We start from the raw sequence: 14,611 nt of genomic DNA on the forward strand, positions 1-14,611 counted from the left end.
CACTGCCACGCCCGCATACTGCCACCACTGACCGCTTGCCCCCAGCAGTCCCACCGCCCGGGGAATGCTCAACACGATCGGTTTTGCCTCTCTTTCTCCTCCCTCTTTAGTTGCCCCCCCACGGTGCCTGTTTCACTTTCAGCCCATCAAGTGCATCCATCCATCCACATTCATCTCTCGCCTCCTCCACTCCCTTCCCCTCTTCCCATCCCAGATTCTCCCAGCTTCTGTCGCATATACCCCAGACCCTACTCGCATCATCATCATCATCATCGAAACAGTAATTCTCAAGAAGCGCGCTTTCCACCTCCCCCCCACACACTCAACCTCCCCCGGTGTGCAAGTACAAGGCTCCATCTCATCTCATCTTGTTCGTTCCCGTGGATCTTCCTCACTCTCAACTGTGACCGGCTCCGACTGCTCTTATCGCTTCCCTTTCCCTTTACCCTTTTTGCCCTTTTCCCCTCCCCCATTGTTCCAGCCCATCGCCTCCGCGGCCCCATCTGGCCGCCTTTTCACGCTCTCACTCTCTCTTTCTGTCTCCCCTTTATTTTACCTCGCTTATGGCCACGCAATTCTGTTTCCCTCTTTGACCTCTTTTTCCTACTTTCTATTTTCTTATTTCCCTAGCTGTTACTTTCCCCATTTCCCGGTCGCTTACCACAGACCTCATTGCGCAGTCTGATCTTCCTCTGTGCGGTTCGCAATCAACGAGGCAGCCTATTGGGTTTCGGACTCCGCCCACGATAGTGGCATTTTCCGAGGCGTCCGCTTTCGAATCTTACCTTTCCACCACAACTTCGCCCACCGCGACCAGTCAAATCCGATCGCGAACTACCCCTCGCATTCGCCTTGAACTCATCCCGGGTTCAGCACCAATCGTATCTTTGCCTCATCCAGGAAGCGTCTACCGCGCAGTTTCTTGCTCGTCAAGTACACATTCCCACTCTTCTGGTTGGTAATTCCGTACCTTCCCTGTTTTGTGGTGGTCTGAGCCACCTCCTGTCTCTCTTCTCCCTGAAATTAGATCGTGGCTCATTGTAGTGTCGCCTTCTCCCTCTGTTTGATTGAGCGCTAACGGGCACTTGTCCGATCTGTCAGATTTTCTCCTCGCCACCCTCGCAACTTGCCCGAACTCGTTGATGAGTTTAACTCACCGCTTCTATCACCGGACCTCTTGACTATTTTGCGAAGAGGCTAAACCTTCACACGAGGAGCATTTCTCGCTCCAAATACAGCTTGGGGTTTACTGTGCTCGAACCCCCTAGTCCCACAAGCATCAGCGAGTTCGATCTTGAACTGTAAGACTCCCCTGGAAGACGCAGTCGGCTTTCTGCCTGAGTGCTTGCTTAGGCTTGCTGTAAACTGGCGGAAGCGAGCGTTTTCATCAAGAACAAACCTGACAAACGCAGCAGTGATCAGTATTTCTTCATGATGTCACAGTCGAACTATATGTCCAATCAGTTTGGCAACCCCAACGAGGGGGTTGACCCGTCGGAGCTTAGTATGCAGAACGGTGGATTCATGTCCTACCCATTTACGTCGCAGCAGAACTTCAACTTTGGAAACTCGGGTATTGATACAGATGAGTTGTTGGACCTGGAAATCAACGGACAGAATGGCATGCAGCAGAACTTTCTCCAGGACCAGCATTCGGGTGCCGGAATTTCCATGAGTCATCCGGGGCAGATGTCTCAGATGTACTCCAACACGCCGGATGGAGCTCCCATGAACAGCCCGTTCATGCACAGTTTTAACTATGACCACTTTCGTTCCATGAACCAAAACGGCCAACCCGGCTCTCATCTGCAGAGTGGATCCCAGTTCGAACAGAGTTATCTGGCTTCTAAAGGCCGCCCGAGTTTGCAGGCAGTGGACCGCGCTTCACTCGATGCGCGCAGTCCGATGACTCCGAAGACCCCGGCCCTTGGTGCATTGACCCTGGGAACCCCAGAATCTGGAAGTTTTCCTACGCAGCCCATCCGGACTGGCCTGCAGCATCGCCACCAGAAGACACTGTCTAACCAATGGGACGGTACGCCAGGAAGTGCTCATTCTTTCGTGGAGTCCCCAATCTCCTCCCCCGGCCACCCCCACCACGCGGGAATCTCGGAGATCCTCAAGTCTGGTAAACATGCTTCCTTGCCGGCCAAGGTTGATACGCACATGCCAGGCAGTGCCCAGGACCTAGAATCCCAAGAAGCCAAGCGACGCCGTCGGCGGGCCTCCCATAACCTGGTCGAGCGCCGGCGACGGGACAACATCAACGAGCGCATCCAGGATCTTTCCCACCTCGTTCCCCAGCATCGCTTGGAGGATGACAAAGTCCGGAAGCAGCTTGTCAACAACACAGCAATGTCTGCCACTGGAGCCACCCCCAATGCCGCGACGTCTTTGCTGGCTGGAGGCAATGGTCGCCGGGCCACTGCGGGTAACATTACGATGGGTCTGCCAATTGAGGAGAAAGAGAAGGGCCCGAACAAGGGCGACATCCTGAACGGTGCCGTAGGCTGGATGCGTGACCTAATGTGGGCCCTACATGTTAAGCTCCAGCAGGAATCGGAGCTGGCTGAAATCATCAGCAACTTGGGTGGAACTTGGCCATTCGAGCAGACCGAAGAAGAGAAGCGGATGAGAACGGAGATTCTCGATGCTTTGGAGAAGAACGACCCTAGTTCGTTCACTTACAGCAGGGCACCCGGAAGCGGGCTACGAGTACCGAAACATACGAACATGGCAGGGGACTCTGTGGCTGGCAATGGGGCTTTGAGCCCCCAGAGCCTGAGCCCCCCGTTCAACGGCAACGGCGGTAGCAACGGAGGCTCCGGGCAGGCTCAGTACTGGAGCAGCTCGGGTCATGCGGGCATGAGCTTCAAGGAGGAAGACGAGTATGCGATGGAGATGAACTAGATACATTTCCGCTAACTATCGCTCGAGCTCACATTTCTTCAAACGAACGCATGTCATGAGCTATTGCATACAAGGGCGTCAAACGGACGGGTAGTTGACCGGCGTACACGGAAGCCTTATCATGCCATCGAGGCTAAAGGGCCAGTTGAACTTTCTTTTCGTCAGTTGTTTGATACTTCTCGCGTGTGGTTCTCGCTATACTTGCCTGGGATTGGCTGTCTCGGATTTTTATTGTCTTTATCTTTATTCATTGGTTAATTTCTGGTGGGACTTTACCTGTTGAGTTGAGTGTCTATGTGCTTGTCTTGTGAATTTCCAGCTAGCTATTTTGGGTTGCACGTTTCTTGTTGTTCTTTTGCGCATAATGGTGAGCAAGGTCGGAACACGACATGTCTTGCGTCATTTGGCTTCTTTCCCTTTTACATCGATACCCTTTTCCCATTGTCCCGGTTTCACAGTTTTCGACTTTCCTACTTCATCCTTAATATCCTTTTGGCTATTTTGACCCCATTTCGGATGTCATTTACGGCTGCTATCTATTTTCGATTTAAATTACATAGCATGATTCATTGATACAATGGTGCATTCGGTGCATGCAACTTTACTCAACTCAATGCTCATTTTCCTATGATTTACAATGGAAGTTAGTACAATCATTGGCCCTGCCACAGGCAATAGAAGCCTAAGCATCAGCAGTAGATGGATCACCACGTGTCCTGCACGCTATCGAACAGGCACATGGAGTGTTCTAGACCCTATTCCCTAAGAGTCTAACCAGCAAATGATAGTAGCCCAAGGGTATCTGATGTCTATCGTAGCGCCCGCCATCATGCAGTTCCCCGGGGACGATGATTGCCCGACTACTGTAGGTACCAATCCTGGTGAGACCAGGATGGACCCATTCCATGGGTCCACACATACATACATTAGACAGACAGATCACATGCATTGCTTTTTTTTCCTCATTCCTTATTGCTTATTCTCACGGTGTGCATACAGCTAGCCACTTTTGCATGGTACCTACATGCATAGTACGTGAATAATACGGATCTAGTAGCAATCAATATATGCCAATATCTACAGCACTATCTCAAAAGCAAATATTGCAAAGGAAAGGGGAAAGGAAAAAAAGGGGGAATACTTTCAAATTCAACATGAAACGAACAACAACAAATAGACCCTTCATACCCTCACTCTCTCTTTTTCTCTGTCCGGTCTATTTCTATTCCTATCCCCCTATCTCTAGTAAAGTAGAAATATAGAAACTAAACAAGAAAGAATTCATTCCAAAAACGGGAAGAGGATCTTACTCGCCCCTCATATTCCTAAAGAAGTCCATGACTCCCGTAAACACAACAAGAAGGATACCACCACCAGGACCCAATCTCAGCACCTTGGGCAAGAATCCCTTATACAAAGCAGCGAACCCTTCCTCCTTCATGACGGTACCAACGGCAGGCCAAGCCCAGTTATACTTGGGCACTTGACCGGGAACCTTCGAGGTGTTTTGAATACGGGACTTGACGACGTCCATGGGCGTGTTGAGAATCGTACCGGCCGTACCACCGATCGTACCCGCGATCAAGTCATTGCGTGTCTGCTGGCTCTTGTTGCCCGGCTCGGCGGCAGGGAGCTGCGCGCGCACCTGGAAGATACAGCCGAAGTAACCCGAGTTCCAGAGAATGTGGCGCCACAGGGTGGATTCCAGACCGTTGTACATGGCGAGCGGTCCCTCCGCGGCGACGATCTTCTTCACGACGTCCAGCATGCCGTTGTATTTACCGGCCGAGGCGCGGTCCTGCAGACGGATCTTGACCAGCTCGAAGGGCACGACGACGAACGACTCGGTCGCTCCCGCCGTCGCTCCGGTCAGGATCGCCAGTGACTGTGTTTGCTTCTCGGCGCCGAACAGGTTGCGGTAGAAGGCGCCCCAGCTGTCGTTGGCGGCGAACTTGGTCGCACGCTTGGGCGCTTCCATCAGGATGGGGGCGGAGATACCGCGGTACAGGCGGGAGAAGCTGTTATGGGGTGAGGTGGGTTAGTTTGGTTGTGAGGGGGTGGTTGGGGGGGGGAGGGAGTTGGTTGGCGTACCCCTCGTTCTTGACGATCTTGCGCAGACAGTCGAACATGCCATTGTAGTATTCCTCACCGGCGACCGCGGTACCCTTCTGGAGTTGACTGAGGGTGGGATAGGTTAGTGGGTGATTGCAATTGGGGAGAGATAAGAGAGGTAGAGCTTACACTCGAGTCTTGACCACGTCCAAGGGGTACCTGGGGGGGTGGGGGTTAGTATTGGCTGGTTGGATTGCGTCGATTGAGGGTGGGAAATGCGCACATAACCAGAATCTATGGCAGAGTTAGTCGCGTGCTCCGGTGAAGTGGCAGCGGGATCACACCATACGTACCTCGGACACACCGGCGACGGCACCGGCAATGAATTGGTAGCCGAAGGGCAAGGGCTTCTGGGTGTCGTTGTTCGACATGGTGATGAATTGGCCAAAAGTAGGCGTGCAGACGAAACAACAGACGGGAAAAGACGAGTCGGGAGAGGGGAAGAAAAGAAGAAGAAAGAGGGAAGAAGTGATGGAGAATGAGATTATCGAGGGAGGAGGCCGCAGTCGGAGAGGGTCGGGGACTCACCGGGACGTCGCCCGATCGGGTAAAATGCCGCCCCACGTGCCGCCCCACGGGGCTTTTTGACGCTTACTTATACCTGCCACCGCATTCATCGCTTCGTTAGTTATCACATTGTCATTGTCATTGTCATTATCATTTCGCTATGCATGCTCTCATGATCTACATGTCAAATCATTTCTATCATAACGCCAGGGCCACCATCATGCCCATGCCCATCACCCCCCACTGCTGCCGCAATTGATCACTCCCACTAGTGGCCTGCTCCTTGGCCACGGTCTCCGTCGCCGTTGACACTGCCGTACAGCTGGTCCCGCACTGGTATCCCGACGGACAACAACCTCCCCCGACGGATTGGGCGCAGCTGAACCAGCCAGTCGCGCATCGCCCGGGCGTGCTTGTTGTGGTCGTGGATGCCGTCGTCGTGGCCACAGGGACTACAATTGTTACTCCGTCGCTAGTGAAGGTCGTCGAGGGCGTTGCCGGGCAGGATGTTGTGTCGCAATCGCGGCCGGTTCGGCAGCACCCTCCATTGTAGACGGCAGAGCAGGCGTAGAACCCAGTTGGACAGACCGATGCCGTACTGGTAGTTGTGGTCGTCTTGGAGTTCGTGGAGGTAGATACAGTGGTAGGTCGAGAAGGAGGCACCAGATCGCCCGTGGTTTGTGTCGCAGTGGTTTTAGGGATGGTGTGTGTGGATGTCGATAGCATCACGGTTGAGCTTACTGTGACCGTGATTGTGAAGACACGCATACCTGAGCCGTTAGCCTCAATAGCGACACAAAGTAGGGAAATCTTCAGCTGATGCAGGCTACTTACATCCCCCGGTGACACATTCGTACCCTGGGATACAGCACCCACCACCCAGAGATGACGAACAGCTAGAGTATCCGTCCTGGCACGATCCAATTGTTCCCGAGCACGTCTCTCCCTTTGGACAACAGCCTACGTCACCAGATCCTGTGTCGTTGACCAGAACGCACGTGTCGCTTGTACTGCAGCAGCTTTCGGGCCGATCTATCGAGGAGCATCCGTAGGTGCCGGAAGGACATTTGAATTCTCGCCGAAGAAGCGGTGAGAAGTGCTCACTCCACCCACGCCTTTCGACTTCGAGGTCGCTCGGGTAGGAGGGTCGAAAGGGATATGAGCGAGGTTGAAAGTCGACCTTCTCGATTGTGTCAAGATTGTAAGGTTGTACTTGCGACAAAGAATCGTTGGTGTTTGATGTGTTGCCTGCTGTATAGGCTTCGTCGAAGAGCCAGTAGTCGAGGAAGAATTTCTCGCCTTCATCGTCGGTCATCTTATGGACTCCGCGAACAGGCTTCTGGGATAGGTATGACTCGATAAGAGCATTGTGTTGAACGATCGAATCCGTATCCTGGGAGCCATTGGGAATAGACACATTGCTTGCGAAGGCTTGTCCTGCGATTGATGGGCCGAGGATGCAGGCCAGCAAAGGTATTGACAACATGAGATCGTAGTTACTAGGACTGAGTCATAGTCAGCACACGAAACATTTCCAGGAATGAAGTCGCACATACACAAGTAGTATATAAATACTATCGTCTCCCGAAAGGACGTTATCGGAAGGACTCCGTGATAAGTCGACCGACAAGGTGACAAAATATAAACGACCGGGATCAACTGCAGATCATACCGGCACTAAATACACGAAGCACTAAGCATGAAACTAACAGTCGGGGGGCAACCGACTCTCTCCTCTCTGCCCAAAGACAGTGTGGCTGGGAAAGAGTGGGAACAACAATTAACAAGGCGACGGGGGGGCCTCCACCGGTCTCGATCGGGAAATAATGCCAATAAGGTGACAATAAATGGATACCTGATTGTGCCGGCAGTATTCTACATTCACCGCTTTGCGTCATGGCGGTGGGCCCTCCGTTCCATGGGAATCAAGAAAGTGGAGAGAGAGTCTCAGCTCTATTCCATCTTGACAGCTGCCCGTCCACGGCTCAGCTTATCATTGGATGATGGAGAAATGTTGACTGTTGGAAATTGGAGAATGCAACTGTTGGCCGAACTAACTATAGAAAGGAGTGAGGAGGGCTGAGAAGGTGCGCGGGTAATGGCGAGCAATATAGATCCAACATAACCCATGTTACTCCCTGCACAGCGCCATCTACTGGCGTCCCGATTAGTGGGAGGGCGCTTGCTGCTCACAATGGCAGGGATTGCTACCCCCCATCTCATCCCAGCAATGGTTCTTTTAACGCGGCCTGTCCCCCTCGACTTTTTTCTCTCATTTCATCTTCTCTCTCATCATCTCTCTCATTCTCAATCATGGAAGATTCATCGTTTGAATACCCCAGCGACATTCTCTACACCCAGGAGCCTCTCTCGGGATACAAGTTTGGCGGATATCATCCCGTCCGTATCGGTGATACTTTCAAAGATAACCGCTACACTATACATCACAAACTCACGTGGGGAGGTTTCTCCACCGTCTGGCTTGCCCATGACAATCTGTGCGTCACAAATACCCATCTGTCCCATGCCACATGAATTATCACTGATAATCTCAAAAGGCGACACCGATGGGTCTCCTTGAAGATCAAAACCGCGGACACTTCGTACAGTTCTCAGGAACTCCAAAACCTCCAGCAGCTGGAGAAGATTGCCGCTCCGGACGATCTCTCGTCCAAGTACATTCTCCACCTGCTGGACGCTTTCATCCAGCCCGGCCCCAACGGCATCCATCAATGCCTGGTGTTCGAGCTGATTGGTCCTACCATCGATCGCATCATCACTGACTACCGTGAGCTTTCGGATTCTCTTGATCCACAGACCATTCTCCGCTTGTCGAGACAGCTCCTCAAGGCTATCGAATTGGTCCATAATGCGGGTGTGGGACAAATAGGTAAGCTCCTACTTCTAATCAAGCTTTGAGTATTTCCTTTATTAAGTCGAACCAGACATCAGCGGCAGAAACATCGTCTTCAGCGGTAGGAATCTGTCCTATGCATCGGAGAAGATCATCTTTGCGGTCTTTGGCTCGCCCGAGCATGAACCAGTGACCCACCTCGATGGCACTCCGCTGCACAAAGGCTTCCCAGCGGCTCTGTTTGGACCGGTGAGTTGGGAGGACTGGCTAGAGGAGTTTGCTGAGGAGCTCCGCATCTTCGACCTCGGAGAGGGCTTTGCACAGGAAGAGAAGTCGAGGATACTCGCGCAACCGGGACCTTCGCGGGCTCCGGAGTTGATTTTCGCGGGGAGGTCTGACTACAGGACTGACTTGTGGCATACGGGCTGCATGGTATGTGAATCTCAAGACAGAGACCCCAAAAATGAATACTGACCAATCGCAGCTGTTCTTCTTTGTGTTCGGGACATACCCCTTTGACTCCGATGTAGAAGATATGGTAGTGGTTGAGCAGATGATCGACCTTCTGGGGGAGTTACCCCAGGAATGGCAACCTACCTGGGACCGTATGCGAGCGGAAGCTGGAGATATGATGGATTTCCAAGGTGAGATATCACAACCAGTGCTTATTAATGCACCTGTTCATCAGCAAGCTGATCTCCAAATACTAGGTGACGAGGTCTTCACTCTGGAGGACCGCTTCGATAAGGAAGTAGCCGAGCCAGAGCTTGCTCCTCTGATCCCGATCATCCGAGCATTGCTGGAGTTTCGGCCTTCGGAGCGCATTACAGCTCCGCAAGCCCTTGGTCTTTTGGGAACTCAGGGACAGTGAACGAGGTCATGAATTTGAGCTAGCTAGTCAATTTAGCATTTGCTGCAGAGAAGAGAATATATATATATACGTTTTTGTAGTTTATACAGCGATTAGTAGTAAGAAAATATGACCAAGAATTGCTAATAGCACCCATCTGCAGTACCAACCATCACGCTTAGAGTTAGGTGGCTCTCTCAGCAAGATGAACTTTCACCACCGTCCCATCAATAGGCTTCGCGGTGACCTGCATAGTCTAGAAAATCAAAAAGTAAGCCACCCTTCTACCAACTCGGGGAAAAAAGAAACCAACAAAAGAAACAAAACTTACATTAAACAATTCCGTCTCCACCTCATACTGCCCCTTAGCAGCATCCAAGATAGGCGCCCCAGTCGCATCCCGCGCAAGTGCTCCCACGCCCACCTTCTCGAAATCGAAGCGCCGAACCGTACACGCCAGGATTACCCGGGCCTCCAGGTTGGCTAGCTCTTGACCAATACAGTTGCGCGGGCCGCGCTCGAACGGTCTCCACGCGCTGGCGGGAACATGGGCGCTTGCGACCGAACCATCCCCATCCCCCTGATTCTCCGCGCCATCCGGGATCAGTCCTAGACCGGTATCGGTGTTTCCCAGCCACCGCTCGGGGATGAATTCATCTTTTGTCGGTCCGTACACTTTCTCCTCACGATGGACGAGTGTCGCGTTGAGATAGATGACCACTCCGTCTAGGCAGAGCGTCTTCCCGTCTGGTAATTGCACGTTGAAGCCTGAGCCTGGGGGCATGTATCTCGCTGATCCGGATGGAGGGTACAGTCGCAGAATTTCCTTGATCACAGCAGAGGTATAGGACATCCGCTGTAGGAGTTCTTCTCCGCCTGGGGCTAGGAGCTTCTCTTGCACGGCTGCGGGGGACGGGTCTGGGCCGAAGAGGTCGTCTAGTTCGCGGCGAACTTTATCCAGCACGCGTGGGGTGCGACTGAGGATATAGAAGGTCCACTGCAATACGACACTGGTGGTATCGTGACCGGCGAAAAGGAAGCTTTTGAGCTGGTCGCATGTTTCCTGAATGACAAGGGGATTAAGTTGGTCGATGTCCTGTAGGCTTAGAGAGAGAACACTCCGGGAGCGCTTCTCCGTCGATTTGGACTTGAGCTCAGCAAACTTCGTTTTGATGTGTTCAGCTATCAGGTGATCGATGCGTCGGGATAGAGTTCGACGCCTCCAGTTCATGCGGGGGTCCAGCCAGTCCCATTGCACACTGCTGCCTCTACGGTATGTGGTCGTTAGCTCACGGTAGAGACGGACGAGTTCATCCTGCTTGCTGCGGTCTAGCTGGGCATGGAAGTCTTTGTCCATTGTTACTGCGCCTGGGGGCTTGTTAGAACAAAAAGCGAGCCACTTAAAGTGGATGTGTGGCCTACCGATAATATCAAAGGTAAGGCTGACGCATCGCTCGTCGAGGGATAATTCCTCTCCACTACGAGCGTACCCGTCAAGAATATCAGTGAACTGTATCGCCTTGTCCAGGATACATGGCAGCAAAGTAACGAGGTGCTGAGGCGCAAATCCCGGGTTGAACCGCTTGCGTAGACCCTTCCAGTGCTCTCCCTAGTGACATAGGTTATCTTAAAAAATTTTATACAAATTCAGAATACGAGTTAAGGCCTACCTGCTGCGTGATGATGGAATACGGTCCCAACAAAGGCTCCAGCGCGCCCATCGTGGGTGACTTCTTCATACTGTACGGAAAGCTCTTGGAGCTCCGGGCAATTTGTTCTGCGACCTCATGACTCCCAACCACACAGAGTCGAAACTCTACAGGCCGGAGATCGTAGAGAACGAGAGGGGGATTCCCCAGATGTTCCTGGATCTCTTGAAATACGATGTCTGATTGAAAGCGTTTGTAATTGTCAACGATACCCATCCTATTCATGAGGACGACGAGGGCTTTGATTTTTTCATACCGATATGCCTTCTCTCCTCACCTCGGGCAATAAACTCGTGGAGCGCTTTCATGTGGCCCCAGATGAGGGAGGGAGGGAGTTGCGGCCAGTCGGCATACTTCTGGAAGCGGGAGTAGCGGATCCGTTTGATGAAGTAAGAAACCACCAGAGGCAGGAGGATCAGAAGGATAGTTTGGACGAACATGATGGTTGTTTCATGCTAGCCCAGTGACAGGAATAGTTTCAGGCTGTCTAGATCGACATGAGGTGAACTGGGAGTGAGATGGGAAATAAATGGGTTCGGGAACGAGAATTTTTCTTGCTTCTGTAAGAAAGTTCCACTTGCCCATGGGGTTTGTTTGTCCCGTGCCCGAGTTTAGTTGGTGGATGAACAACAACTCCGATAAGCTTATCGCTTCTAACTAGTTCCTACTAGTAGTGTTCCACCATTACTACACTGGATTACAACCTGGCTTAATACAAAGCATTTAATTGGGCTTATGTGAGTAACCTCGAAAGTATATTGGTTCGACTTTTATTGGCACCTGCGGTGGCACCAAATAGTATTATTAGAGGTTCGCTTGATTCCGCTCAGTTACATCGGGATTTGAATCTTGCATGAGGCCGCTGCAAGCGCCCGCCACGTGGTTGTCTTCAATTGACTGGGAAAAAGAGCAACATCGGTAAGATGCATTCGGCATAATCTGGCATATCATCATAATGGGCAGAAAAAGGTTCATGCAAGTGGATGGACTGAAAGATGCAGGAGTGTGTAACCACTCAGATACAACATTCTCTCACTTTCCGGCCCAAGACCTGTAATACTAATGTAACTACTTGGCTTTGGGCCTACTAGGCAGATATCTCATTCATAATCTACATTGTCATCGTGACAGAATATCGACATCATAAAGTGACAACCTGATGGCTCCATTGAAAGAGGTGGACTTGGGTTGTGGCATACGACGATAATGATTGCGTAGTAGGATCATATAGTCCACAATACGGTCCTTAGCCAAAGTATAGGATATCGAAGGACTCCCAAAGGCCATCTCCAAGCTGAAACTAGGGCACTTTTCAGATTCCTTGATAAGACGCGTTAGCGCTATACAACGAAGTGGCCCAGTTACGTACCAACATCCAAAGGTCACCCAGAAACATGGGGGCAGACATACCCAGCATTGAATAATGATTGGCAAAGCAAGATATAGAAGGACTTTCCATCAAACAGCAACAGCAAACCCGCCGGTATTTGATCCGAAGGCTTCGAGAAACAAAACCTTGTGGGAAACTTTATTCATAGGTTATTGTATCGTGTTCCCAATTGAGCCAACCTGACCCGAAGGTCACCCGTTTTTCTTGTATTTAGAATGTATAGTGCCTCTAGTGTTTATATTACCCCCAACAGTACCACCGACGTTACTATGGAATCATTATCGGGAAATGATTTGCAATGTATCATCATGTCTCATGCTGACCATGACACAAAGTAAAATTACAACTGTTCGTCTCAAACAAAAGAGACGATACCAGTGCTTCTTGCCGACGCACCCCAGCCCTTGAAGTAACACTTTGCAGTCATGAGGATTTACCATGGATTTTCACTGATAATCAGGAATAATTTAATCTTCGATATTATCTACTCAGACCAGAATGAACCCCGGTAAGGTCAAGTGCGGATTGCAGCAGAGCAGCCATACTATGTCTGCAGACGGACAGGATGTATTTACCGGACTTTCATTGCATATGAGTAGGAAAGCGAAACCTTCTAGATATGTCTTCACATTGAAGATCGAACGACAATCACCTACCATCACAGACGTTCCAACGTCTCCAACTCTCAATCTGCCAACTGCCCCTTTCCAAATTATGAACTTACCACCGAAGGTAAGGATGTGTGAGATATCCGTCTCTGTGGACTAACGTGAAATCGAAAGAAGCAAGTCAAATCCTTCCCGGAGTCGCTCTCTATCCTGCCGCCCGAGTTCTCCATTGCCTGCATTCTCGATCAAACGAGTTGCCTTTTCCAGTTTCGCCGGAAATACCTTTGCAACCAGTGCCTGCACAATTTCCCTTCGAGCCGCGGGATTGTCGATTGCAAGCAGGATCGAAGCGAAGATATGTGTTTTATTCACAAATCTCGCATCGCCGACCTCATTGAGAAGTCCCTGCATCTTGCGATTATATAGCAGCCGGTACCATCTCAACCGCTCTGCCGAATCCTCTTGAGTATCCAGAGACTTTCCATGCTCTACTGGGTCCATATCCCTCATGATCCATTTAGGGAATGTAGCATAGCCCAGGAACCGTGGCATGGTCTGCACCTCATCCCAGTCAATGATTCCACTCACATTACACTGTTCATCGACACGGATGTTCGTGGAGTCAAACTGCGGCACTGCAAGCACGAATGTCTCATCCTTTTCGTCTTTCTGGCTTGTCGACAACGGCATACATCCGATCATCATTTCCAGCATTATAAGACAGCCAACGTCAAATGGGCCTTCTTCTTCTTTGCCGCTGGGTGATCTCAAAAGGCGCTCACGCAGAAAGTCCACAGTGGACTCGTAAGGACCATACTCCGCATACTGTACATCATTTCCTGATCCCTTCCGCGAGTGGTAGCATGGAAGCACCCGAAGATCGCCATGGACATCCGGTCCCAACGTACCAATTCCGTCAAAGCAATACCTGTGCAGCTTTGCCATAGTCTCTGCGACACTGTCCAGTATGCGCAGTCGCTTTTGGTCCAATGACATTGCCCCTGAGTCGTCGAACCAGGCATCCGAGACCAATGTTCCTGGGACAAAACTCTCAACAATGTACGGTGTCTCCAAGACATTTTCTGATGAGACATCGAAGTCGTACACTTCTGGCATGGGGAAATGGGCTCGCTTTTGGATAAATTGCATCATTTCCACCTTCGCAATCAAGGCACTTTTGGCAGTCTCGGTGCAGTGCCCTGGACGGCAGCTGATGGGTAGGCGGATGATGTAACGCACCTGGTCGTCAAATTCGACCACATGAATAACATTACGGCTGCCTTGATGACAAAAGAGCACACTTGCAGTTGTGAATGTGTCTATAGTTTGCTTTCGACGGACCTCAACGGCGAGAGTATTGAGCGCATCACGGTTAATTGTGACAAGGTCATTGAATTGCTCTTTCGCCGGCGCTGGATGTGGCATTTTGGTGCCTGTGCCACTTGTATCACGTATTGGGAACGCCATGGTGGTTTTCTCGATGGGGATTAAGAGGACGAGTCAGAACGAACCCAAAATATGAGGTAGGTTTTGGAGACGTGGAGCCGAGCGTAGAGAAAACTAACCCTTTGACCGTAAGTAAAAGATGAAAACCATTCACGAGGCCTTTACGATGCACAGCGAATGCCTTCCTCATATTCACTGAACTGCTTATCACAAAATAACATATGA

General features: G+C 51.0%; 6 protein-coding genes across 6 annotated transcripts; 2 read left to right on the forward strand and 4 right to left on the reverse strand.

The window, feature by feature from the left end:
• Positions 1–1,434: 1,434 nt before the first annotated feature.
• On the forward strand, positions 1,435–2,910 carry AtWU_08995 (basic helix-loop-helix domain-containing protein; the record flags this gene model as incomplete). Its single annotated transcript, XM_035504103.1, has 1 exon — positions 1,435–2,910. One exon carries the CDS (start codon positions 1,435–1,437, stop codon positions 2,908–2,910), a length of 1,476 nt encoding a protein of 491 aa, XP_035359996.1.
• A 1,306-nt stretch (positions 2,911–4,216) lies between these two features.
• AtWU_08996 (putative mitochondrial 2-oxodicarboxylate carrier protein) lies at positions 4,217–5,393 on the reverse strand (the record flags this gene model as incomplete). The annotated part of the gene is made up of 5 exons (XM_035504104.1): positions 4,217–4,928; positions 5,002–5,088; positions 5,152–5,181; positions 5,246–5,256; positions 5,316–5,393. 5 exons carry the CDS (start codon positions 5,391–5,393, stop codon positions 4,217–4,219), a joined length of 918 nt encoding a protein of 305 aa, XP_035359997.1.
• Positions 5,394–5,727: 334 nt separating this feature from the next.
• On the reverse strand, positions 5,728–7,427 carry AtWU_08997 (putative GPI anchored protein; the record flags this gene model as incomplete). The annotated part of the gene is made up of 4 exons (XM_035504105.1): positions 5,728–6,299; positions 6,364–7,034; positions 7,086–7,188; positions 7,415–7,427. 4 exons carry the CDS (start codon positions 7,425–7,427, stop codon positions 5,728–5,730), a joined length of 1,359 nt encoding a protein of 452 aa, XP_035359998.1.
• Positions 7,428–7,842: 415 nt separating this feature from the next.
• AtWU_08998 (kinase-like protein) lies at positions 7,843–9,254 on the forward strand (the record flags this gene model as incomplete). The annotated part of the gene is made up of 5 exons (XM_035504106.1): positions 7,843–8,027; positions 8,088–8,419; positions 8,475–8,815; positions 8,868–9,027; positions 9,094–9,254. The coding sequence occupies 5 exons, from the start codon at positions 7,843–7,845 to the stop codon at positions 9,252–9,254; spliced, it is 1,179 nt and encodes a 392-aa protein (XP_035359999.1).
• Positions 9,255–9,417: 163 nt separating this feature from the next.
• On the reverse strand, positions 9,418–11,382 carry AtWU_08999 (cytochrome P450; the record flags this gene model as incomplete). Its single annotated transcript, XM_035504107.1, has 5 exons — positions 9,418–9,489; positions 9,565–10,601; positions 10,656–10,842; positions 10,904–11,121; positions 11,199–11,382. The coding sequence occupies 5 exons, from the start codon at positions 11,380–11,382 to the stop codon at positions 9,418–9,420; spliced, it is 1,698 nt and encodes a 565-aa protein (XP_035360000.1).
• A 1,714-nt stretch (positions 11,383–13,096) lies between these two features.
• AtWU_09000 (altered inheritance of mitochondria protein 9, mitochondrial) lies at positions 13,097–14,365 on the reverse strand (the record flags this gene model as incomplete). Its single annotated transcript, XM_035504108.1, has 1 exon — positions 13,097–14,365. One exon carries the CDS (start codon positions 14,363–14,365, stop codon positions 13,097–13,099), a length of 1,269 nt encoding a protein of 422 aa, XP_035360001.1.
• Positions 14,366–14,611: the final 246 nt, after the last annotated feature.

The sequence above is a fragment of the Aspergillus tubingensis genome, assembly GCF_013340325.1.
Source record: "Aspergillus tubingensis WU-2223L DNA, scaffold_9, whole genome shotgun sequence".
In the NCBI taxonomy this organism is placed as follows: Eukaryota; Fungi; Ascomycota; class Eurotiomycetes; order Eurotiales; family Aspergillaceae; genus Aspergillus; species Aspergillus tubingensis.